Here is a 25,938-nt window from a genome sequence, read left to right on the forward strand (position 1 = left end):
ATATATATATACACATATGTATATATATATATATACACACATACATATGTATGGTATGTGTATATATATGTATGGTATGTATGTATATATGTATGTGTATATATATGTATGTATGTACATATATATGTATGTATATATATGTATGTGTATATATATGTATGTGTATATATATGTATGTATATATATGTCTATATACGTGTGTATATATACGTATGTATATATACATGTGTATATATATACACACATGTATATGTACATGTATATATATACATGTATATCTATATGTATATAGATATACATGTATATATATATATATATGTGTGTGTATATATATATATGTGTGTGTATATGTATGTAAAAATAATAAAATATTATAAAGACATATTTTAAAAAAACAACAACAAATAAGATATTCCTTTATTGGTCCCCATGGGGAAAATTAAGGTTTTGCAGCAGCACAAGTACAGAGTAAACACAGATTAAGGTAATAAAATTAAAATAATAAAAATGAAATAGAATGAAGATAAAAAATAAATATTGTAAAATAAAAATACAAACAAACAAGACCAAAATAAAAAAAAACTAGTAGTGCAAACATGTTAAAGTGGCAGTAAATTAAAAGCCAACGTAGTCAAATAATCAGTTTATCATTGATAACATTTCTTATTATAAACAGTGAAGCACTGCCTCTCATGGCGGTGACTAAATTAACCATGACGTCAGCTGAGCAGAAGTGAGTGCGTGCAGAGCGGCACGCAGTCAGCAGAGTACACTCAAACTCCCGTGTATCTTTGCGACATCAATAAACTACATAACCCACAGCTCCACGCGTTACGCATGCGCAATACGCCAAAATATTAAAAAAACAAACTACAAGTTAACGGCAGGAGGACTACAAGTTTTCGGGCACCTGCGCAGTATCAATCTCGAGACCTTTAAATGTACTGTACGTGCAAAGATGGCAGCTCAAGTCGACTTGCTCCGTGCCAAAGTAGAAGAGGAAAAGGTGAGGGACAGTCTTGATAGGTTCATTAGAGAGAAGAAAAAGAAGAAGAAACGGGACCTGTCGCCGTCCGCTGACAAACGGGAGAAGTCTGTGAAAGAAGCGAAGAAAGTGAAGCTCCATCACCACCACCACAACCACCAACACGCTGAGCACCGGACACACCAGCCGCATCAGCTGCACCAAAATCCCAAACCCCACAAGTTCAGCGCGGAGAAACATGTCCTGCACAGCCATCAGCACAGCCGCCACCACCACCATCACCACCACGACCGCAGCCTCACCAATGGTACAAAAAAACTGCAGCCGACTTTGCCTCCTCCGCCGCCGCCGCCGCCGCGGAAGGTACCGGAGCAGCTGCAGAAGAAGCGAGCGGTGCTGCCAGAGCCACCTGCGCTCTTCACTTTCACGCCTCTCAAAATGGTCAAGGCCAAGCCCCAGGATTTCAAAGAAAAGCACAGGGATAAAGACGTGAAACTGAAGCTCAAGAAGGAAAACACAGAGGCAAATGTGAAGCACGCCGAACTGAAGAAGAAGAAGGGTGAGTTTTATGATTATTTGTACATATACCTTTATTATAAATACCTCAAATTGTGTGTGTTTTTAGTTTTTTTTTTTTTTTTTTTTTTCTAATGTGTCCTGGGACAACACAATCCCTGGCAGGCTGCAGGGTTTACAATTATAACTTGTGTTTTAATACTGTAACAATATGTAAAATTAACGTTTTGGTTATAGCAGTTATCACTAACTTTCACCTGCTGTCATATAGGAGAGGCACATTGTACAATTAATGTAATTAAAAATAATTAAATAGATATATATAGCTATATTTTCTTTTCATTTGTGGTCTTGTGTAGGTTAATTGAGGTTGCATTACAACAAAAACAAAAATCCTTTTTTTCTGCATTGGCATATTTATTAAATAATCTCTCTATTAAAAATCCATATAGGAAATAGTATGAGAACCCTTTCACACATGACCTCCAAAAGAAATAAAAAAGGATTGAAATTGTAGTTAGTGATTAGTTTTTTATTTTGTTTTGTGTTAAACGTGCAAAAGTTTGGGTTCTGACACTCATCTGCACAAGCTGCTGTGATCCTTCCGCCCCACGTGCTTTCAGAGTGCTTCAGATGAAGCAAGATTGCAAAGAAAGGTTTAAAAGGGAAGAAGAGAACACACAATTAGGAAAATACAGGGTGATAATGGTGCTCATGGTAAAGCATCATGTAGGGAAGTTCTCTTGTACATCTTAAATTGGCAACCAAAATGTTTAGTTATGTTACTGGGACAATGCTCTATGAACTCTTGAAACAAGGACTATAATTTGTCACTCATTGTTTGGAGTAATAAAGCAAACTAATGGGCTATGATCTGTAGCTGTTTTGCTGTCCCTGGGCCTAATTAACCATCACCCACTGAATGTTTCAGGGTAGATGTGAGTCATCTGATGCTTAATAGTCTGTACCACAAAAGGTTCCTAAACACATTGAAACATGAACAGCTTAGACATAAGAAAGATCCTGGCCTTGAATTAATTGAGATTATGTGGCATGAACTGAAGAGACCCACTCATAGAAAACATTCCTGAAATATCATGAAACAGTTTTATTCAGTGAAACGGTCTTACATTTCTGCTGGCCAATGTGGAGATGTTCAGGAAACATTTGGTTGAGGTCACTGCTGTAAAACAAGATTTAACTAGTGCACACTAACTTTGACTGGAGCAAATTAATAATTCAATGAATACACCAAATTATGCAAAAATTCTGAGAAATCTAAAAGGTTCACTTATTTTTTTCTTGGCATTGTAGATACCAATAATACACAATACATTTGTGAGTGTGGGTAGCTTGACATTATGAATCACCATTGGATAAATCAGCATTATTAAGAAAATTATCATGTAAACGATGTGGTGTCACACAGTTAAATACAGCTTCCATTTTACTCTCTTACATGTACCCTGTCTCTTTCTTCTATCCATTTTTCCTGTAACTGTAGAGCCAAGGCCCGTCAATGGAAATGTCAAGGCTCTAACACTGGAGGAATATCTACTGAAGAAGAAAAAGAAGAAGAAGAAGCACCGCGAGGATGAGCACTGTGGCAAGAAGGTCCGATACATGCACAACAAAGCAGTACAGACTGTATGTGCAGGGCTCGGAGCAGATCTCACTCTGCCTGTCCGCCCTGATCCGTCTCAGCCGGGCACCATGAAGCAGGAAAGCAACCGCCAGCCTGGCAGAGACACTATGGAAAACCACCAACCTTACCTCCACGCTCTCAAGCTCGGACACGTCCCCTTCCTCTCCCACCAAGACCACTTCATCCGCAGCTCTTCCCTCCAGACGGGCACCTGGTGCGGGCGCTTCATGCATGAGGAAAGGCAAGCCAACGGTGGGGGATCAGTTCTGCATGCCTATGCTGATGAGATAGCTTGTCTCAGCCCGGCTGAGATGGAGTGCTTTACCCAGGAGTTTCTGGAGTTGGCCTTTGCTGAAAAGCCGAGAGGTGCAGCCTTGTACGCCTTGGCAGTGGTGCACAGTGCAGCCGCTTTCCTACCTGATTTCCTGGACTACTTTGCCTTCAACTTCCCCAACACACACGTCAAAATGGAGATACTCGGCAAGAAAGACATTGAGACAACCACGATTGCCAACTTTCACTCTCAGGTATGTAAAAAAAGGCATGTAGTCTTCCACAGAACTCAACAACTGAACTTTATCACAACAAAATCTATAGATCATAGCTTCTGATGGGAGCAGTGCTCATGTGGTGTTGATCAGCTCAGTCATTTTTTTGATTTGGTTTAAATTGAGGCTGCAACTAAAATATTTTTCATTATAAATTATTATGATTGTTTCGTGAATAAAATGTCAGAAAACACTATTGACATATTCATGCTTTTTTTTTGTCCAAGCAGCAGTCAAAAACAAACAAAAGATTAAGATTACCATCATACAAGAAAATCTAAGAACAACGGCTAATTTGCACATTTGAGAAGTTGGAAAAAGAGAATTTTTGCTGAAAAGAAAAACAGTTTTAAAAAATGACTCAAAATGAAACTGTAGTCTAAATCATAAAATATTGCTGGTTAAGCAGACTAGGGTGAAGTGTCATAGAAATGATAAAGTGCTAAACTTAATTGTGGTATCAGCTAGTCAGTCAGTTGCATTGTGAGAGAGGTAAGGACAAATTACAAAGATATTTTTAGATCAGGAACTCTAAAGTCAAGGAATATGTATTTTGGTTACTTTATTACTGATACAAAACATAACTGATTTTGATTCAGAAACAAAAAAGTTAGTAAATTAGATCCTTGATTAATAGTGGTATGAATGTCATATGTAAATAACAAAATGCCTACTGTGCGTCTAGGACATACAAAAGCAAGTTCCGTACATGTTCGCCACCCAGAAGCTGACTCTGTCCAAAGTGTTCTAGTGTAAAGTATATAATATGCTAGTGGTCTGAAAACATGTACTGGTGCCCTGGTGCTAATAAAGTGGATGCAGGATTATACCTACCTGAGAAAGATGGCAGAGAGGAGAGAGCGTGAGCCAGGATGTGTGACGTTAGAGCTGCAGAGGACACGGAGAGAGCTCAGTGGTTTCTGATTATGCAGGAGAAGCAGACCTAGTTTGGTCATTTCATCACTGGAGAGTCCAGAGAATAAATGAATGCTTTGAGAGCAGAATGATCACACTAAAATGCCTTGCTTTTACTGTTTATTTATATACAGTAGCAGTGAGTTCATTTAAAAAAAGAAATCTACATACAATAGTATAACTCACAGGCTGCAGCCTGCAGCTCATCTCATGGACGCACACATTGGATGTAAAGAATCCATCAGTGTGACTATGCATGGATTTCCAGAGCAATAAGGTTCCTTTAGGCATGATGTGCTGCTGTAGCTAATACAGAGCCGAGCTTAAGGGATTATGTCTGACAAAAGTAATATTGTTAGTTACATGCTGCTTCCTCAGAGCAGTAATTTGTTTTGCTTGAAGTAGAACAGTGATGACAATACCAAGAGAGGAAGTTTTGGTCCAGCATGTAGCGGTATGGTAGATGAATGTATATTTTTATATATATATATATATATATATATATATATATTCCAGGTGTGTGATGGAATTTTGTGACAACCGTACACTGTTCATGCAGCATGACTCACAGCAGTACTGCCAAAATGAGTGCCTGCTACTGATAGCAGAAGATCATCATGTCCTCATACCTAAATGTAATAACTGCTATTTTAAACATGTGCTTAATGTTGTCAAGCGGTCGCAAGTTGTTTAGCTGACCACAGTCGACATCATTCTGCTTAAACAACCTATAACGACCCATATCGATGTTCGTGGAGCATTCTAAAAATAATACACATGTTATAATGCATACACATACAGTTTTCGGTTGTAAAAAAAAAAAAGTCAGTTTCAATGAATATAGCCTACAAAACCACCAATCTAGGTTTTTCTTTCTTTCAAAATTATTTTTATTGGATTTTCCTTGGATGCATAATTGTATCAGCTGTCAGAGCACACATCAGTTTATCCAATACATCCATAGATTAGGCAAGTACAAAATAAATGAAAACACCAAAGTTATAGTCAAAAAATACAAAAACAAAACAAATAGAAAAAACAAAAACAAATAAATGAAGATAAACATATAAGAGAAAATTATAAAATAAATAAAAAAAATACATAATAATAATAATAAAAATGGAATAAAAGGAGGATAAGACACAGACAGACAGAAAGGGACAACATAAGAGGGAAGGGAGGGGTTGGGATGAGGGAGGGACACAGGGGGTTAAGGTCCAGTTGCGCAGAGTCAGTTGTCCTCGACCAGAAATAATGGATCAGCTGGAGGTTTATCACTCTAAATGAAGCCCATCAAGTTGCTTTACAAATCCAATAAAGTCATACCATGTCTTGTGAAAGTTCTGTAGAGAAGCATTAACAGTAAACCTGATTTTTTTCTAATTTAAGATTGCACATAATACTCCTGATGAGATGTGTGTAGGTGGGTGGAGCAGTATTCTTCCAGTTCAACAAAATTAAACGCCACCAATCTAGGTTTAGGTCTCAATGTCCAAGTGGAAAGCCTTGATTATTAGAGTGTGACACATCGAAGGAAAGAAAATAAACACTCCGTGATAAGAAAGTGTGTTAGGCTATTTTGCATGGATGTGAATACAGGTGTACCTTGATATTCTGGCTTGCTCTTTGGTGTGCCTTAGACACAAATCATTTAAAAAAACACTGCTATATAGTATGGATACAGTTTGTGTATAGAATCCAATGGAAACATTAAATGACAAAAGCTGTTTCTCCTGTCCTAGGTGAGCCGGACTTACTGTTCAGGAACCTACAGGTCCGGACCCATGAGGCAGATCAGCTTGGTTGGAGCTGTAGATGAGGAAGTTGGAGACTATTTCCCAGAGTTCCTAGACATGCTGGAGGAGTCACCCTTTCTAAAGGTCAGATGAAGATTAATTTCCTTTTATTTTATTCAGAGCTGCCACCTGATTTAAACTCCATCCATAACCTGTGCATCACACTGTAGACCCCAGGCCAGAATCACTTAGCATACCGAGTACTGTATGTTGCTCTCAGGAAAATATACATTAACAAGTAGGCTACAAGTACTGCTCTCCATAGTAACTCCATTGCTGAGTCATTGTTATTGCTGTAACAACACGTATTTTGTCATCGTATGGTGGCTTGTAATTAAATTTTCCTCGCTTTCAACATAAACATGCTGTCTGACTCACACACCTATATGTGTGTGTGTGTTTGTTCGTGTGTGACCACAGATGACCCTGCCGTGGGGAAGCCTCTCCAGTCTGAAGCTGGACTGTCGCTCTCAGAGTGATGATGGGCCTATCATGTGGGTGCGACCAGGGGAACAAATGGTGCCGACTGCTGACATGCCCAAGTCTCCATTCAAAAGACGCAGGTACAGCCACAGCTGCAAAGACAATATATTGAACACTGTTCAATATCCCTTATGATAGAAACATAGCTGTTATTTAGGCATGATTCTGAAAGTGCAGACTTAATACTTTTTGTCCTCTCCTTATCCCGTTTTTATTTAGGTCCATGAATGAGATAAAAAATCTACACTACCTGCCAAGGGCCAGTGAACCAAGAGAGGTTCTGTTTGAGGACAGGACCAAGGCCCACGCCGACCATGTAGGTCAGAGTTTTGATTGGCAGAGCACTGCTGCTGTGGGGGTTCTGAAGGCAGTGCACTTCGGAGAATGGTGAGTGTGGTTTGATGCATTTTAAATGCATAGAATGTCATTTTCTGTCATTAGGAGAAAAAGGGATTTGGGGAGTTTTTGTCTTTACCACCAGGGACCTTTCTGCAGTCAGCTTCTCTTGGTTAGGATTCTAGTCACTAATTGCGCTATGGCTATGGTATGAAATTAGGAAGGAGTAAACAGTTTTAGTCTGTGTGTTTTATGCTTTTTTTTGTAATCTGTTACAGGAATAACCGTCCTCGCATAACCAAAGATGTAGTGTGTTTCCAGGCTGGGGACTTCAATGAAGTTGTGCAGAGGCTGCAGCTGGATCTGTATGAGCCCCCGGTGTCCCAGGTAAGAACTGGAAAATTTAATACATTACAATTTCACTGTAGGTGGGATATACTGCTTATGTTTAACATGATACCCACCATGTCTTCATGCAGTGTGTCCAGTGGGTAGACGATGCCAAGCTCAACCAGCTGAGGAGGGAAGGCATCCGCTACGTCCGCGTCCAGCTCTGTGACGACGACATTTATTTCATCCCAAGGAACGTCATCCACCAGTTTAAGACGGTGTCTGCAGTCTGCAGCCTGGCCTGGCATATCCGCCTCAAACAGTACCATCCAGAGGGCAAGGACAAGGAGGAGGAGGAGCAGCGGCCTAATGATCCGAGCCCCACCTCAGGGCGATTCTCTTTTTCCTCTCCTGTGAGGCCTGACGCAACGGTAACCCCCTGTGCAAGACCACAGGGAGACAACATCCAAGGTGGTGTAGCCAAGATGGAAGAACCAGAGTTCCAGAGGCCAGCAACACCTCCCCAGGAGCCTCAGCCAGCCCCTCCACAGCCCACCAAATCTGCTCACTTGCCCCCAAGATACCAGGATCCCCACATCTCCTTGAAACCAGTCCACTCTGGGTGTACACCTTCAAAAGAGCCCACACTTCCTAAAGCTGTCGGCCAGACTGCAGCTTTCCCTAAATGACCTTCCCCCCTCCCCACAATCTCTCTTTCTGGAGTGAATGTGGAGGAATTGTAGACAAAAACTGACATCTGTGTCAATCAGGAAGCCTATAAATTATTCTTCACCTTTTTTAAAATCTTTAAATATTGGTAAAATGTTCCTGTATGTTTTTTCAGCCAAAGGGACTTAATGGGACAAAAAAACAAAACACATTTTGTTCTTTTTTTTATTTGATAGCTCCTTAACTGGAAGTCTTTACTATCTCATTAAAAAGGTGTGTATCATGTAAAGAAGCTTTTTTTAAAAGACTGACAATATGAGTTGCCACGCTTACTGCAATTTATGTTCAAGGCTCCGATGTTTATTTTTTAGACAATTATTTCATGGAAGTCTCCTGCAGTTGGAATGATTGTTTACACACATAATATATGATTACTCTGGAAGCATGATACATATATACAGTATATATACTCTTTTATACATTTCAGAGACAGAGGCATATAGATGAACCTCATCTAAAAGATACAGTGGACTTAGCTTCATAGATTGAGGACATTGTCACTCTGTAATGAATGCCATTTGAATGAAAAGCTCACACATATTGGGAAAAAAGTTGTCTTTTTTTATAATATATTTTACTTTTATCTGATTGAATTACAAGTATTTAACACTTTTCAGCTTTATAAGTTGCAGTTTGCCCAATTCTTTATTTAAACATTTTATACATTGCCCTTTTTCTCGCTGTTAATACTGTTTTTGATATTTTATTTATTTTCTTAAGACTGAGCTCAACATATGAACACAGGTTTATAACCAGTGATGATCATTTAACATTATTATCTAACTGTAGGAGCACCTCTAAATGATGAAAGAGTACGACTATTGCTCATAGCATTAATGTCTGAATCTTTTCTTCAGGTGTGGAGTATGTCATCAGTACTTGGTATGTAAATATTATGTTATAGCTGGGAATATGTGAATGCTGTCGGTGCACTTGAGTCATTTTGTACTTGATTTAAATTTATTATCACTGCTTCGTTTTAGCTGGTAATGTCACTTGGGTGTTGCAGGCACCGTTAGAGGGTTACTGTTGTTTTATGTGTAATTGTGTGAATTTATGCTGCAAATGAAATGCTTAAATATGAAATTAGTCAAACTAAACTGTTCTGCAGTATGACAGATGTAAGAGATCTTTGGCTTCTTTCAAAAAGATCGGTCCTAGAATATCTTTTTTGACCAAAATTTCTGATCAGAGTATGAGATTTACATGTGAACCTCACAGAGGCCTTCATTCTGTAGTGATGATGTGATACTGCCTTCTCTACTATTGACTGCATCTTTGTGCCTTGTACTGTACATGGTTAGCCTCCATACAAACTGTGAGGTTCATGAGTTGATGAATAGAACGTTAAAATGGGCAAACAGCCATATTGCATCTTGTTTTTGTTTAATTTTACTATTTATAAAAAAAAAATAACACTCACATAATGCTTTTTGATTTCAACATCTGCGTGACACCAGGAAGAAACGATAAGTACATTATGGAGTCATACATACCATATCACATTCAGGAAGCAGAATGATTATTTATGTTTTTATGGCTGTCATAGGGTCTTGACTTACTAGCTCAATGTAGAAATAAGTTGATAACAAATTGTTGTCATAATTGTTGTGATGCTGTGTGTTCTAGCACCAATGATCGATGTTATTAATGTTTGTACCGAGACATTTTTAATAATTTTTCGTCAGTTTCCTGTATGATAAGTTGCAGACAGAGATCTGGTACCAATATGTTTCAGTCTTGTTAAGTAGGAAAAAACATGAGAATGCATAGACTTTCTATATTTTTTAATAAATAATTTTGTGTGAAACCAGTGTATGTCACACGGATTAACTGTACAGTTGCATCAAATGCATATTCAGAACAACATTCACTGGATTTTGAGATATCCTTTTAAAGATGCTTTTTAAATAATTTAAAAACTATAGATGGGTGTGTAATTTATGGCAGAAAAACAAAACTCAATGATCCGCATCTTTAGTCTTTAATCTTTACATTGCATAGTTAGTTTGTTGTCTTTATAATAGAAATAAAAGTAATGTGCTAATGCACTAAATGCCAATATCATACCCGCTTTCTTATTTCTTACCAAAAAAACAACAGGAAAACACACATAAAGCTTAATGTATTCCTTATACATCAAGTTTAACAGCATTTCCTCAAGCTTTAAAACAATAAGTGTAACACTTCTCACTGCAGACTGCCCACCACCTCAAGCAAAATATTTTATTAGAATAATTATTAACATTGAAGTATGTTATTACAAAGTGCATCCAAGAGGGCAACAAGGCAACAATACCAGAATGTGTATAAAAGAGACTATTGTGCAGTAGGCTGTCCCTCTGTCTGAAGCAACTCATCACTTGTTCCTCTAGCCTTGACCACACAAGGTGGAACAAACTGTCCAAATGCAGTAAGTGACACTGAGGTAGAAACACACTGAAACCACTTCTCATACAGACACAATCTTTCACTTTAATCATGAACAGGACATCAACAAAGTGGCATTTTACCAGTCAGGTTTTCATCTCTCTCATTGGTAAATGATGCCTCCCTGTGGTGAAGATAGGTACATCTAATTACTAACATGCCTGCATGCTGTTGTATATACTCAACAAACATGATATCTGGCAAAATGTGATAAACGGATGGATTACAGTCAACACAAAATATTTTGTCTCTGCCCTAAACTGCTACATTAAAGGATTCCCAACCAGTCGCAAAAAGACAAATATTATGCTGACTTGGTCCAATTAAGTATTATCTGTGAAGCCAAAGTTTAGTAGAACAAATTCCTCTTTCCAACACCTCCATTACTGTCTAAATGTTATAAAAAATCTCATCGAGTCACATCATTGCACAGTTAATAACATGAGACTGTAGTTTAAACTAAGTCGAACACACATCCTGCTGCTGTTAACACTTAGTCAAAAGTTTCATCTAAATACACTATTTACTCCTGTTTGTGAAAAACTACAGTTCTCAGCTTTGTGGAATTTATTTAGCCCTTTTTAAAAATGAAAGCTTGTATTCATGACTTAATATTTACTAGGAACAAATGGGCTTGGTGTACGGGCTGCAGACAGGCTGGAACGTTTCTCATTTTGCTTTTGCAAAATTTTCTCTTTTGATAAATTATCGGAGGGAGCCTGGATATAAGAATAATAATATATAATGGTATAATAATAATATTTTAATTGCCAACAACAGCTTCTTTTAATTGTGGTTCACTTGAAAGTATAGAACTTGAAAGTGGAAGTTGCGGCAGTTTGGGACTAATATTTATTTGAAAAAATATCAATGCCCAGGAGCAGAGTGAAACAATAATTCACACCAGAGTTTGAATTTTTTCAAATTTTTTTCTTAGATTACAGCAAATGTACATTCACCATTGTTTGTAGTTCTATATTTTCTTGGCACCTTTGCAAAGAAATACCCCAGAATAACATCATCTCATCTCAAAGAAACCATATTTTAGGTATATTTTACATAAACCCCAGAATAAGTTGGATAGAATACACACAATCTAGCAATAACACTTTGATTTAAATCTCATTTTGAGGCAGTGGCGTAGATAGCCTGAAACGTAATGTCTTTGTGTTGTGTGTCTTCCATTCTGACATCAGTGAAGCCAGAGTCTCTCAGAGCTGTCATGTAGGTCTCTGGACGCCAGTTCTCCCCGGGGAACACTCGCTTTGCTGCAAAAGCAACAATATTTGACAGCCTCAGTGTAGTCACCATCACACCACCTGGGTTAGATCAAGAGGGGAAATTTTTTTGACATTTGTGCAGAGAAACATCACTTCCTCAGACATAGAAAACAGAATATGTTGTTCAATAACTCAAATAACTTAAAATGACTGTTCTATTTAACAACATGAAAGGGTTGCATGATTGCGAAACTACTTGGTAAGGTGTAGGTACAGATGTTGTGACATTGTTATGTTACGTGATGCCATATAAACGCGTAATAACACCAGTGGCTAAGTTCAAATAACTCAATGGTGACTTTTTGTATTTTGACTTTCTCCGACCTCACCAGCCTCCCTTTATACCCTGTTGCCTTACTTCCTCCTTTCCCCCTTTTTATAATTACTATGGCAACTAAAGGTCATCACCTAACAACAGCATGTATAGGAAGCCACAGTAATAAGGTCTTAAACCAGGAAGTAAGTTATCATTTTAGAGCCCTGGGGTCTATCCTCTCAAACTCCATGAGGATTTTAAATGGGTTCTTGGTTAGATGATTGAAATAAGTTCACAAGCTTAAGAGGTGTTTTATTGTGCAATGTAGAATACGTTAGTAAATACCCCACTTGTGAATTTTGAAGTTTGTTTTTACATGTCCTTAAAAAGGCGGTTGCTTACAAGTGGCTAGATGAGACTACAGTGGTTGTCGGAGACATTAAACACCATCATGCTGGACATGGATGGGAACTCTCTCCAGTCTTAGTCCACCCTACAGCCTCTAGTTGTGTTTTTTGGTGCTCTATTAACCTAGATTAGGTTAAATAACAATTTATTGGCTAAGGTTTTGCTAGCTTGTCAAAAATGCTGGTTAGCTCGTTGGAGAACGTCTGAAGCATAACAGTAGTGACATTCAAGTCACGCGACCGTGAAGTAGTTCGCTATAGCATAATGTTAGCTTTTTACTTCTGTCGGATGCCGGATCAACACTTCAAGCATCATAAAAGTGGTGTTCATTTGTGAAGATTATCCTGCTGAACAAAACGCGTAAGCATCACAAACGTGTGTTTGCCACAGAGCTTATTTTCTGCAGTGGTCCAAAATTCAATATAAAAATCCCATAGGAGAAATCTCAGTAAACCCCATGCCAATGCAAACTTCCGGGTTGGCCTTCAAAAACATGTAATTTAATTTGCTCTCTATGAAGGTCGTAATAAGCTGCTTTCTGTAAAGGACAATGATTGTTCAGATATGCAGTTAATCAAAAATCATCTGAGATTGTTTTACTTTTTGGACAACAAGTGTGCTTTAAAACCAAAGTCTGTCTTATTAAGTCATGATGTCATACCTGGTTTCATGACCCGGTGTATTTCTGTGGCTCCCTTCCTGAGGTCAGGCCAGAAGTAGTAGCAGTTACAGTGAAAGACTTTATCCACAGTGCTTTCTGCCAGAGGCATTGCTGCTACATCACAGTGATGTAGGGTCACTTTCCCACTGGCCACAAGTTCCTTCATTTGCTCACTTGCCATCTGTAAGAGTAAAAAGAGAAATATTCTACTATTACATAACTAAATAATGTCCCTGCTTCATATATGCTTCTAGAAATTTTCACAGCTTTTGTCTGCCTGTTTGCCATGGGTTTCTTCTATTTTTTTCTATATGTATATACTTTTTTAGGCAGGTTAGACAGGCTTGTTAATGTGTCTTGTGCTTTGCTGTTAACACACTTGTAATGAACAAACTTGTGTCAGTATTCATACTTCACCTGATGCATGTATGCTGAGTAATCCACCCCTATAAGATGTCCTGTGGGCTCTGTGAGCAGTTTGGCTGCTGCCTGCAGACCCAGACCCGGGCCATGACCCAGCTCCAGCACTGTGTCCTCAGGTCGGATCCCACACAGCTGCACAGCCTTTTCTTCCAGAATGCGGTTGCGGGCTGTGAGGAACCTACTGACCAGCCACCCTAACACTGATTGTGTCGGGTGGCCCAACTGTTTCCCCAGCTTTTCAGCCCACATCACTGCAGAAATTTGACAGAAAAGACATGTCTAGTAAAAATGTGGCCACAAAAGTATTTCAGAGATTTACAACCAAAAGAAGCAATTTAATATTTGTTACTAGCCAGTAACCACGTTTTAATATGCCTAAAACACAACTGAACTGCAAAATCTAGATTTTTTAATCTTCATTTTTTTATGTGTAGATTTTATTGCCTAGTTCTTAGTTAGACTTTGCTTTCCTCAACGAACCTCTTACATGAAGTTAATGTTAATCTGACGTATGGCCAATAAATAACATAAAACACGATTTCAGAAGGGCTCGTGGTATTTAGATAAGGCTGATGCTCTTAATAATGTCGGTTTTAAAATAAGTCTTCTCTCCTGTCCGACGGATTTTATTCTGATTCTGAGCAAAAGTCAAGTTGTGTTTCAGAAGGTGTTACTACTGTGGTATACATGGTCTATCAATAAGTCACTGTATAGTAGAAACGTCCTGGGCTGAAGGTCGATGAACTACAGTAAACTCCTTTGTTTGACCGCGGTCTGCAGCGCTACTCACCTGGATAAACACTTTACCTAGTTGAGTTGTTTTGCAGTGTGATCCTGTTCCTGGAGGCAGTCCTGAAAACTCACCGCTGGTCTGTTGGTCTGAGGGATTGCAGCCGCGACGGGGCGGTCCTGTTGGACCTTCCTGTTTGATTGGTTAATGGTTACAAGAACGCCCATTTTCCCCTCTTCTTCTTCTCTACTTGCGTCCTCTTTGGCCAATTCTTTGGCCCTCTAGTGGCCATTTTACCCTGAAACAACTTCTCTGCAGATGTACAGTAATTTTGCATAAAACATAAAATAAAAATAATATTTTTTGATTGTCAAAACGTGACAACTATATATAGTTGTCACGTTTCCACAAAAATATATGATTTTTAAAAAAATCAATATATTGATTTTTTTAAAAATCATATATTTTTGTGGATTTTCACAATTATTACATTGAATTATTCCTTTCACATTTATATGGTTAATTTTTTAAGTATTATTAATTTGGACATAATTAGCTTTGTAGTACGGTATTTTATTCATTTATTTATTTGAAATAGAAATAAAGAAACAAACAACATACACTGCAGAAATACAGATTTTATGCCATTTTCCATTACAAATAATAAAAAATGATAAATGTTCAAGATCAGGGGATCAGGTGCGAATGTATTTTATTTTGTTTATTTATTTTTAAAACCCTTGACTTTTATGTTTTTTTTTTTGCTTGATTCAACTTACATTAAAAATAATTTAAAAACACTTTCACTTTCTGAGAAACCATTTCCATTGTGGCTGCAATATTGCACAACTTACTAGTGATTTGTTTTGAATACTTCTTTCTCTTGTATCTTACCCATAGATCTTACCCTATGATCTTACCCTTATTTATACGGTCTGATTTTAGTGTCACTCCACAGTGTGCTCCTCCTATAATATTGTCTTCCTGTAAATCAGTAGGAGGAGGAGGAGGAGGAGGAGGAGCTCCAACTGTTTCTGCTTTGTAGACGCACGCGCTCTGTCCTGAAGTCTGTCATTCACTTGTCCACTCTTTCCACTGTTTTTAATTTAATAACTGCAATTTTCATGCATTTTGTCATCACAACAACTATTAATTCGGATATTTTACGCTCGAAAACTGTGACAATTCCCCCCATATTTTATTTCAGATGAGGTTAATGCAGCGCTCCTGTGACTGTGCTGCAGGATCGCTCTCTTATCAAGTGCAGTCATATGTTGTTGGAAATGTCCTCCGCCGTTGCTTCCTCCAATCAGCCTATTTTGCACACACCCCCTGCCAGGATTATGTTTCTTTCGTTTTCATTTCCCGGAAGGGTCGAATGTGAAAATAGTGGAGTTTTATTTCTCCGAAAGTTCTTTCTTCATATAGCATGAAGTTTGGGGAGTACTGACCTGGATGACGACTCACACATCTGCTTATGAGGAAATCACGCATTTTTTTCGTACAGTCGAACAGATACAGGTCATTTCCATGGAGACTGTTTCCCCGTCACCTTTGGTCAAGGTAAGTTAAGGTCACGATAGAAAACCGTTTAAAAATGTGTTGTCTTAAAAAGGGAAGCAGGGAACTTCACTACATTTCATTTTATTTTATTTTTGGGAGCAGTTTTCAGTTTTATTCTATGGCCAAATACAACGTGCTTATTGTATAGACTCTTGATAAAAGGTTTTAAAACCACTGTATTGTTGTTCCTACACTGCTACTTATACGTGTTTATATGTGTAAGAGTCAATACAATAATCCGATGTGGGATTATTGAGGCCAATACTGATTTTATGCGGAGTGAATTCATTGATAACCGATAGGCTACAGTGGTCGATAAAGTAAAAAAAAATTATGTTTTAGCTGGAATGAAAATGACCTTTTTTTATGTGAGTTGTGAACCCATTTATCACCACTCTACAAAGAGAGCTACTTTCTCAAACATAAAACTTTATTAAATGATATTCAACATTATTAAACATTATCCAAACAATTAATTGCATTGTCAGCCAATTATATAAATGATAACTGAGAAAATAAAGATAAGATAGCTAAAAAATAGCTAAATAAACGCTATTACTTTTCAGTTTCAGTCAATTGTTGACTAAAAACAAGAATTTAAAAAATAATAGCTGCCACCATTTTTAAATCGGGACAAGCTATATATATATATTTTTTTTTGCATTACATATTGGGTTTTCATAATAGCGTATACACTGATACAGATCAGGTCAATATTGGCCGATAATATGTTGATGTGTACTTATGAGTATGTCTGTTTATGTTTTGCAGCAAGAAAATGGAGAAAACAATCCTCCATCCATAATGCATGTAAGACAAGTGGATGTACCTCTCAGTGTGCATCACTCCCACCAAAACCAGCTTCCCGTGGTCAGCCCTCCCGCACAGGAAGACCTGTGGCATCTGCCTGGACAGCTGCGTGAGTCTCTTACCTGGAAGATACCACTCCATCAGCCACACACAGCAGCCTCTACTGAAACAAACAACACATGTTAACTATGTGTTATTTTGTGAAACTGTTCTTAGGAATAAACCCATCTCTGTGGGATAAGGAGGATGTTGCTCACTGGCTCCACTGGGCTCAGAGAGAGTACTCACTGCGCCGACCTGAAAAGGGACGATTTGAGATGAACGGTCGAGCCCTCTGCCTGCTCACCAAGGAGGACTTCAGACGCCGCTGCCCCAGCTCAGGTAGAAGAGTGTTCCAGAGGAAACACCATTAGGCTGACTGCTTTATAATGCCTTTCTTTTTAAAAAAAACATTTGTCCCTTTCTTTTCTATAGGTGATGTCCTCTATGAGATCCTACAGTGTGTGAAACAGCAAAGGAGGAGTGTTGTTCCTGATCCCCCAAACTCATCTCCTTCCCTGGCAAGTGGCGCCATCCAGAGCCCGGTCAGCTGCCAGGTGACCCCTCAGAGTGCCCAAGAGCCCCAGCCTCCCCCAAACAGTGACACCCAAGGTCAGCAACTTCAAGGAATACATTTCTTTTTTAACAGAATAGAGAATAGAGCCTGACTGATATTGACTGACTGGATTTACAAGACCAATACAACCGTTGTGATGGCTGATATGGTAGATTTTTGTAATGTTTATGCAAAAATACTCAGAAGGCTGCCTTCTTAATTTAATACATTTATTAAAGAAAAGTGAACATAATACATTATATATTCACTTTGCTACTTTATCAGCCAGTTCTAGAAGTGAAAGCTGAGAAAATAAAAAAAGACATAAAAATAAAAAGTTGCTAAATCAACATCAACATTGTTTAATGTCAGTCAGTTGTAGTCAATTTAAATAAAGAATAGACACAAATAAAATGAACACATTTGGAAATCACCCTAAGCAGCATTTTCTACTCACACACACACACACAGTTGATTGTTTGAGTTCATCGTGTATCATATTTAACTTGTTTATCCTGTGGATGCAGTTACTTCCTGATCAACATGTGTTCACACATTGTACCGGAATTCATGCCAGCTCTCTTTTTGTTTCTCTGTACTTGTGGGGACTTTTGCCAGCATCTTATTCCAAAACTTTGAAATTTAAAACCATATTATTTTCATACTTGTGAGGACCAGGAAGTACATTTACATTTACATTTTTAGTAATTTAGCAGACACTTTTATTCAAAAAGGGAAACAAGGGAAAAAGGAAACACAAATAACCTGCAATTACATATAAATATCCATTGAATAATGTTAATTTTCAGGGTTTTAAATTGATTTAAGCGGCATTTAAATGTTGTTGATAGTCTAAATGTTGAGAAGTCTCTCCAGTTTATGTTTAATAACAGCAATGAGTCATATATAAGGGGCTAAATGTGGAGGATCCTAGAGTATGACATTTTCATATAAAAATTGCGTTAAATTACTAGCACGTCTGTACAAAAGTACAGTTCTTGAGTAAATCCACTTGGTTACTTGACACTTTTCTTCAGTAGAGGAGTACAAAATGTGTACACTTCATTTGTCCCTCCCATGAAGAAAGGTACTTTCCATTATAAGAAGTAGGTTGTGTGCCAGTGGGTGTGCCGTGGTTACCTGGAAACTAATTATCTTACAACTCCAGAGTCCAGAACAATGACTTTGTTCTAAAAACTGTATGTAGGAAAAATCATGTTTTTATTGCATCCAGTAAAAGCCATGATTGTAAAACATTTAAGCTGTTCCAGAATCACTTTTGCTTTCAGTTCAGCTCTTTGTCATAGTTCCTCATATTTCTCTGACAGTTTATCTCGCTTTCACCTCTGCAGCGCCAGCAGCAGCTGTTTTAACCACAGTGAGCAGCCAGTCGGAGCCCGTGTCCCCTCTCAGAGATCGTCCCTTGATCTTTTACACCTTCCCTTCTCCACTCACACATACAAGTGGGTATAACAGATAACAATATCAAAAATACAGCGCCCTGCATTCAGATTATTTTCTGTGATGCCTGATTTTGTGTGACCCTTTGTTGCTCTCTAAATCTTCCCTTTTCTGTCTCTTAGATGGATCAGCAGCTGTCTCTGCATTGCCCCGCAACCAGGTTCCTCTCCAAACAGACACCGTAATCCAGGAACCACTCAATCTGTCCAGTCGCGAGAAACCAAGAACCCCACTGCACAAAGCTAATGGACGCTTCCCAGGTTTGTTAATTATTTTTTTTAGCAGTTGTACTGCAGTATTTAGACGGAAAATATACCTATTCTAATGTATTTTGGTCTAGAAGAGGTGCAAAAAATGTTTAAAAATAGCAGAACTTCATTTGGCAAATGTGACCACTAGAGGACAGAAAAAACACCTAGACTCAAGTCTGATGCAATATCCCACAGAGCAATATGTGCATGAATGAGGTGCCCTTCCTTTGCAAATAAAGTCCAATATTTTGCTGTAACTTTGTTCTTCAGCCACATGATGTCGTGTGTCAGTCTAATTTTGGCTGTGAAGCAACCCAGACTTAAAACTAATAGTTTCAGACTGGTAGGATGAGTACATATTTATTTATTTTCTTATAAAACAAAAAAAAAACTTGCCTGAAAGAGCTTTAAGAGTAAAGAGTTTACAAATGCATATATGCTAAGATATGAGCAAGGCTTTGGAGTTGTATCTGGAAATTCATTCTTATTGCTATTTTCATCATTGCCAGAGTGCAGACTGCTATGGGATTATGTTTATCAACTGCTGTGTGATGAACGTTACCAAGAATACATCCGATGGGAGGACCAGGACAGCCTGGTGTTCAGGGTGGTCGACCCCAATGGACTGGCGCGTCTCTGGGGAAACCAAAAGGTGAGCAGCCAGGTCTGAGTGGTTCATCCACAAACAGGTGGAGACACGAAAGAGCAAAAACAGAAGACATCAGAGCAGAGTAAGTGTTGTACCGCAGGCACTTTGTAATGTGTGTTTTCTATTTTACAGAACCGAGACAATATGACCTATGAAAAAATGTCCCGGGCTCTGCGGCATTACTACAAGCTCAACATCATCAAAAAGGAGCGAGGACAAAAACTCCTTTTCAGGTCTCCATCCCTTTCTCTTCGTCTTATTCCCCTCTTGTCTTTTCCTACACACATTTAATACTACAACTACTAATAAAGTTTTGCAAAGCACACATAAAACTCAACGATAAAATGCTGATAAAGTTTAAATCACCAGGCAAGCATAAAAAAAGGACTATACTTAAAAACAATAGTTTGAAGTGTACTTTATTCTTGATGCGGAGAATAAAGTACACTGTAGGTTAAGAAGAAATATAAACCTAAAATTTGAGGGAGAAATTATAAGAAAGCCTTTAAATAAAGATTAGCCTTCAAAAGTGAAAAGTACAAAAGTATCAGCATCAAAATGTACCTAAAGTATCAAAAGCAAAAGTACTTGTTTTGCTGAATGACCCCACTCAGATTGTTTTATATATTCTAAATATATTATTAGATTAATATTGATGTATTTATTCAAGCAAGTGTTTTCATTTTGTAAAGATAGGGCTCATTTTAACTACTTAATATAGTGTTATGAGGTTTAATCTGAACAATGTGTAATCTCTTCAAATTGATCATGTTTTTATGTTATATCTTGATCTAAAAAGTACAATATTGGCCTCAAAATGTTGTGGAGTAGAAGTTTAAAGCTACATAAAATAGAAAATTGTACTTAAGTACAGTACTTGAGTAGACATAGCTAATTACATTCCACCACTGACCATTACTAACAAACTTCAACTTTACACTATACTTTATACTAACCACCTTGAGAAATATTGATCACATTGCTTCTGTTTTCATTACACTGGCTCCCTCTTCTAGAGCTCAGGCTCTTTGGTCTCTTGAGGTAGATGAAAACATTTATTGTTGTTGCATCTTCTCTGTCTCCCCTCAGGTTTCTGAAACTCCCACAGGACATCAAGAAACCAAGGGCTGACCTTACCGAGTCACTGGAATACTCTCCACCTCAGGACGGGGACTTTCCAGACAGCAGTCCTACACATGACTTCAGTGAGGACCATTTTGAGGTTTCGCCTGATCGTGCTTCTCCACAGCATCCACCATAGCAAAAAACAAACAAAAAAAACTATGTGTTAACATCCTAAATACGGTACAACAAAACAAATTATTACAGAACAGAATGCAGATGTGTATTCTCAACATAACCAATGCAGGTTTAACAAAATGGGCTGTTAAGTGTATTTAAGGATTTAAGATGTTAAGTGTTTTAAGGATTTTTTGCACTATGATACTGCTTTCCATTTTGCCGTGAATCAATGTGTAACTGTGATCAGAAGGAACACTAATATTAAGGGATGGGGAAAACTGTGAAATTCATCACATCATCATTAATACAGCCAAATGGCTATTAATAACTTTCTCCTAAATTGCTTAACACACTTGCATAATTGCAATAGAAAACATGCATATTTGTCTTTATGTATCGTTGTATGTATTTCCAGTAAGTGGTGAAAATGGCTGTGAAAAGGTGCCAGTTTGTTGCAGATTGCTAAATAGGATGAAGAAGGGTACAGTGATTTGTCGTGTTCTTTAAAAAACGTATTGTGTTGCAGTTTGTACAGTTTATTTACAAATACGTTGCTTTACCAAGCTCAGGATGAGATCCTATAGATACATTAAAATGTTTGTCCTGCTCTGTAAAATAAATACTTTGTTATGCATATTTTGTATGCCCTGGTTACTCATGAAGAGGTCCAGAAAAGCTAAATGGCTGAATATCCTGGTGTTCTGGCTTGAAAGAGCATGCAATTTTGCAAGATGTACAGGTGCATCTCAATAAAGTAGAATATCATAGAAAAGTTTATTTACTTACTTTATTTATTTCAGTAATTCAATTCAAAAAGTGGAAATAACACATCGTATACATCCAATACACACAGAATGAAACATTTCATGTCTTAATTTATTTAATTTCTTCTAACTATAATGATTATGGCTTACATTTAATGAAGACCTTAAATCCAGTGTCTCAACAAAATTGAATATTACAAAAGACCAATTTTAAAAAGTATGTTTAATATGGAAATGTTGGCCTCTGAAAAGTATGTCCATCTATACGCACTCAATACTTGGTTGGGGGTATTTGTCTTAAACTAGTGGAAATTGACATTTCCATGATATTCTAATGTATTGAGATGCACCTGTTTGTTTGCAAAAGAAACCACCACTCAATTATGTGGAAAATTGAGTTTTGTTCAGGTAACCATGCTCTTTCTCACCTGCTTCTTGTCAATTTGCCCATTTGACAGAAAAGATAGTTGTCCCTTTATTTGTGGGTTGTTCAAATCTCTGATCTAAATCACTGCATTGAAACTCCTGGCTGCATAAAATCCACCAGGCTGTATGTGAACCGCCTTAAACCTTGTAACTCAGGGCAGTCTGTGGCCTAAAGGTTAGGTCACGCACTGCCCATTAGTCCTTTATTGGGATTAAAAAAGGGAATCTTAACCTTAATAACTCTCATTAGTCAGCAGGTGCAGTAGGGCACACCAGTTGTAAAGTTTGTTTTGGATACAGTTAGAAGCTGAAGTTTAGTTCAGGCCTATTTAAAACAACAGTCCCTGCCCATGTTTTTGGCCAAATGCATGCTCATGTGCCTGATCTCAGCAGCATGTAAGGCAAAGAACACTAGCCATCTAATCCCCAGGTCAAAGCTGGAATGTGACCATGCAGGGCGTGCTGTGGTAGCATGCTAACCAATGGCTCAACTGCTGATAAATTACCTGGTAGACAGCAGAAATTAGGCCATTGCACAATTAGTTTATTTGACACAATCCGTATCGGTGTTATCTTCCAAGAAGTCCTAGTTCCATGTATTAAAATAAAAAACGTGATATCTTAAAACTATAGTGCCTTGGTTGTCCTTTTGGAAAACATTTCTCTGAAATTCTAAAAAAAGAAAAGAAAAACGTTTTCCTCCTGTCTGTGCTAAAACATACTAAGAGAAAGGGTTTGTTTGTAGTCTGTTTTTGAGGAGACCTATTTTTGTGGATCTGGGTCAGCATTGCCACGGATTTATATTTAATAGTATTCAATAAAAGCCAGCCCCAGACACACTTAAAAACCAAAATAGTGTTCGCTTTAAAGACTTGATATGGAGAAAAGAAGTAATTCATAGTGTTGCATGTTTTATCACATGGGCATGACCAATATGGTATGTCTAATTGAGGTTGGTTTAAAAACGTTCCACTTTCCACTGGATGGCTCATCTTGGTCTGCTTAAAGAAGGGAGGGAGATTTTGCCACCGAACTAATGCTTTTCACCACCTACAATTTTAATCATTTCAATTGAGCATTCCAAGCCTTTAGAACATGGCGCCAGGAGTTCACAATTGCCCTCGTCGTGAAGTTCCTTCCATCTCTTTCTCTGGATCTGGATTCATGGCCACCTACCAGTTAGGGGTCGCCCAGTGCTTTGTGAACTATGCACCCTGGATGCTGCGCACAGCACCTTGTGTCTTGGGTGCATCTGCTGGGTCTCTGGTAGCAGCTGCTGTAGCCTGTGAAATGAGCCTAAGTAAGTGACTTTATATTTTTTTCTTCTAAATCTACTTCTGTTGCATGTACTGTACTTAACCACTGTGTCTGACTTAAAATATTCTTTTTTCTAGTTACTATTCGGGATGAGATGCTGCATTTTGCCAAACAGATGAAGGCTTTTACACTTGGACCATTTAACCCCTCAGTCAATGTTTTCCACTGGTTAGAGTGTATTTTACGTAAACATGTTCCTGATGATGCTTACAAACTGGCCAACGGGCGTCTTTCTGTGTCAATGACACGGCTGTCTGATGGCAAGCACATCATCATGTCAGAGTTTCAGTCCAAAGAGGATATTGTGCAGGTGAGTTGCCCCTGTAGATTCACGATTCAAGATTTTTTTTTTAAAATGTGAGCAAAACGGAAAAACACTTAATTATTACTATTTCTACTTCTATGTTGTCTTTAGGCTTTGCTATGCAGCTGCTTTGTGCCTGTGTACTGCGGTATGCTGCCCCCTTCCCTCAAAGGAGAAGTGAGTATTTGATGTCTGTTAACAAACTCAATTTGAGCACATTGTTTGGTCTGTAACATTATAGTAATAATAATATATAACTTTGTTTATATAGCACCTTTTAAAAATAGCAGTTTACAAAGTGCTTCGACGGAGAGGAGTTAATTTCACAGAGAATGATGCAATAAGGCGACAATTCAGTAGAAAGTGAAGAAGTAAAAAGGAGTGGTTACATAGGTTACATAGAAAGCATTACATAAAAGCAAAAAAAAAAAAAAAGTTATAAAACTAAAATAAAAACACTCTTATTTCGATTCAGCAGCAGAAAAAATAAAAACATGACATTTTTGATGTTAGTAGTCAAGTTTCTGCAAAATACTTTTGTTTGTGGAGTTTAAAATGATTAAACGCTACAATAAACCTCTGATGTAACAGTGTGATGCAGAAACATTTCATAATATATGTGATCCTATCTCACAGTATTATGTGGACGGGGGCTTCAGCAACATGCAGCCAATTCTGGCTGTAGCCAACGGTCAAACCTTGACGGTGTCCCCGTTCTCTGGAGAGATAGATATCTGTCCCGCAGACACACCTTGCATGTGGGACATGGTGGTTAGTGGCACGGCCTTGAAGCTCAACATGGCAAACACCTTCAGGATCTTTAATGCTCTCTACCCCATGGCTTTAGAGGTAACAATCCTTACTTAACAGTTTTTATAAATGTGGAAGAAATTATACAAAACCAAAGAATTCTTCTTCTGCAAGTAAAAAGAGTCTAGAACAAATTTTGATGTTGACAAGTATTATGTAATTTGATTTATGTGCTTTCTTTCTTGAGACTCTGGAACAAGCTTACCACAGTGGCTACAAGGACGCCATTCATTTCCTTCTGAGAAATGGTGAGCAAAAGGAAAAACCCTACGGATTAAAATGCATTTCACGCAGACTTAATGTGACCTACTTCCTTATTATTATTATGTGCAGATCTTGCGCCATATTTGATGACGCAAAAAGTATCCCACGGGTCACTTAACTGTCTGCAAACTAAAACCTGGATGGATCTGGAGATCGCGACAGAGGAAGAGAAGGAGATGAAGGTGGAAAAGGAGGCCCCTACACTGACCACTTTTAAAACCTATAAGCACATAGAGACGGACAGCTCTGCTGAGCATGAATTAACCGGAAATCAACCTACACTCCATTCCGACTTGCTAAAGAATGGTATGGCTGGCACGCACATGCACACACACACACACACACACACACACACAAAATATTTTGTCTCGCCATTTTTATGCATTATTTTTGATTGTGACAGAAAAGAAAGGTGAGAGAGACATTAGTCGTGTTTCCATTAAAGTCGAAGCAAATTTTTAGAAAATGTGAAATTAGGGATGTTTCCATCTACTTCTTTAGAGCAAAAAAAATTAAGCTGCATTTCCATCAAGCTTTTCTCATGCAATTATTTAAAATGCATAGGAATTTGTTGATGGAAAACGTGATTATTGAGGCTCTATTTCTTCCAGCGTTTCCTCTAAGGGAGAAAATAGACTAGATGCCAAAATTGTGTCTGCAGTCTGCTGATCTCGAGCAGGTTCGCACTGCTCTTCTACCGGTCAACCTAGTGCAAGCAGCAGTGGTAGGTGGGACTAACCGTAGACTGACAGATTGTTTGTTACACAGAACCAAAACTGTTTGGCCAGGTGATTGGATGAACCATCTGTCACTGTTGCTATCTGCGTTTTGAACATCACCATAAGTCGTTACCGGTCATCAAACACATCTTAACTACACCTGTAGCTGCCAGTAGCTCCTGATTGGTTGAACAACTGGCTGTTTGGACACAAGCGTATTACTAGAAACCTGACAAGATGGAATTGTGTTCTGGTGTGGTCTTGTCCCAAGAATTGGGAGGTCGAGGTGGAG

The 25,938-nt window shown here is 38.1% G+C and overlaps 4 protein-coding genes and 1 long non-coding RNA gene across 6 annotated transcripts; 4 read left to right on the forward strand and 1 right to left on the reverse strand.

Annotated features, from left to right (window-relative positions):
* The first annotated feature begins 394 nt into the window (after positions 1-394).
* On the forward strand, positions 395-10,096 carry LOC131971733 (lysine-specific demethylase 9). Its single transcript, XM_059333305.1, has 7 exons — positions 395-1,544; positions 3,006-3,673; positions 6,352-6,489; positions 6,826-6,968; positions 7,108-7,275; positions 7,503-7,611; positions 7,704-10,096. Exons 1-7 carry the CDS (start codon positions 959-961, stop codon positions 8,241-8,243), a joined length of 2,352 nt encoding a protein of 783 aa, XP_059189288.1. The 5' UTR covers positions 395-958; the 3' UTR covers positions 8,244-10,096.
* Positions 10,097-11,748: 1,652 nt separating this feature from the next.
* zgc:194242 (uncharacterized protein LOC100005854 homolog) lies at positions 11,749-15,949 on the reverse strand. 2 transcript variants are annotated; one of them, XM_059333307.1, is made up of 5 exons: positions 15,923-15,949; positions 14,532-14,663; positions 13,736-13,992; positions 13,319-13,499; positions 11,749-12,032 (listed from the first exon to the last, which is right to left on the reverse strand). In XM_059333307.1, the coding sequence occupies exons 3-5, from the start codon at positions 13,988-13,990 to the stop codon at positions 11,836-11,838; spliced, it is 633 nt and encodes a 210-aa protein (XP_059189290.1). In that variant the 5' UTR covers positions 13,991-13,992; positions 14,532-14,663; positions 15,923-15,949; the 3' UTR covers positions 11,749-11,835. The 2 variants fall into 2 exon arrangements, with proteins under 2 accessions (XP_059189290.1, XP_059189291.1); XM_059333308.1 differs by lacking the exon at positions 15,923-15,949 and having other exon boundaries at positions 14,549-14,638.
* On the forward strand, positions 15,528-22,657 carry etv7 (ETS variant transcription factor 7). The gene is made up of 9 exons (XM_059333306.1): positions 15,528-16,034; positions 16,806-16,953; positions 17,061-17,225; positions 17,319-17,495; positions 18,792-18,902; positions 19,023-19,160; positions 19,661-19,803; positions 19,933-20,033; positions 20,890-22,657. Exons 1-9 carry the CDS (start codon positions 15,927-15,929, stop codon positions 21,059-21,061), a joined length of 1,263 nt encoding a protein of 420 aa, XP_059189289.1. The 5' UTR covers positions 15,528-15,926; the 3' UTR covers positions 21,062-22,657.
* Positions 22,658-23,327: 670 nt separating this feature from the next.
* Positions 23,328-24,639, forward strand: pnpla1 (patatin-like phospholipase domain containing 1; the record flags this gene model as incomplete). Its single annotated transcript, XM_059333051.1, has 4 exons — positions 23,328-23,532; positions 23,627-23,859; positions 23,965-24,030; positions 24,490-24,639. Coding segments are annotated over exons 1-4 (654 nt in total), but the record flags the coding sequence as incomplete, so codon positions are not given.
* Positions 24,640-24,663: 24 nt separating this feature from the next.
* Positions 24,664-25,092, forward strand: LOC131971385 (uncharacterized). Its single transcript, XR_009394372.1, has 3 exons — positions 24,664-24,702; positions 24,851-24,911; positions 24,997-25,092. It is a non-coding gene; the product is annotated as an uncharacterized LOC131971385 (long non-coding RNA).
* The last annotated feature ends 846 nt before the right edge of the window (positions 25,093-25,938 follow it).

The sequence above is a fragment of the Centropristis striata genome, chromosome 5, assembly GCF_030273125.1.
Source record: "Centropristis striata isolate RG_2023a ecotype Rhode Island chromosome 5, C.striata_1.0, whole genome shotgun sequence".
In the NCBI taxonomy this organism is placed as follows: domain Eukaryota; kingdom Metazoa; phylum Chordata; class Actinopteri; order Perciformes; family Serranidae; genus Centropristis; species Centropristis striata.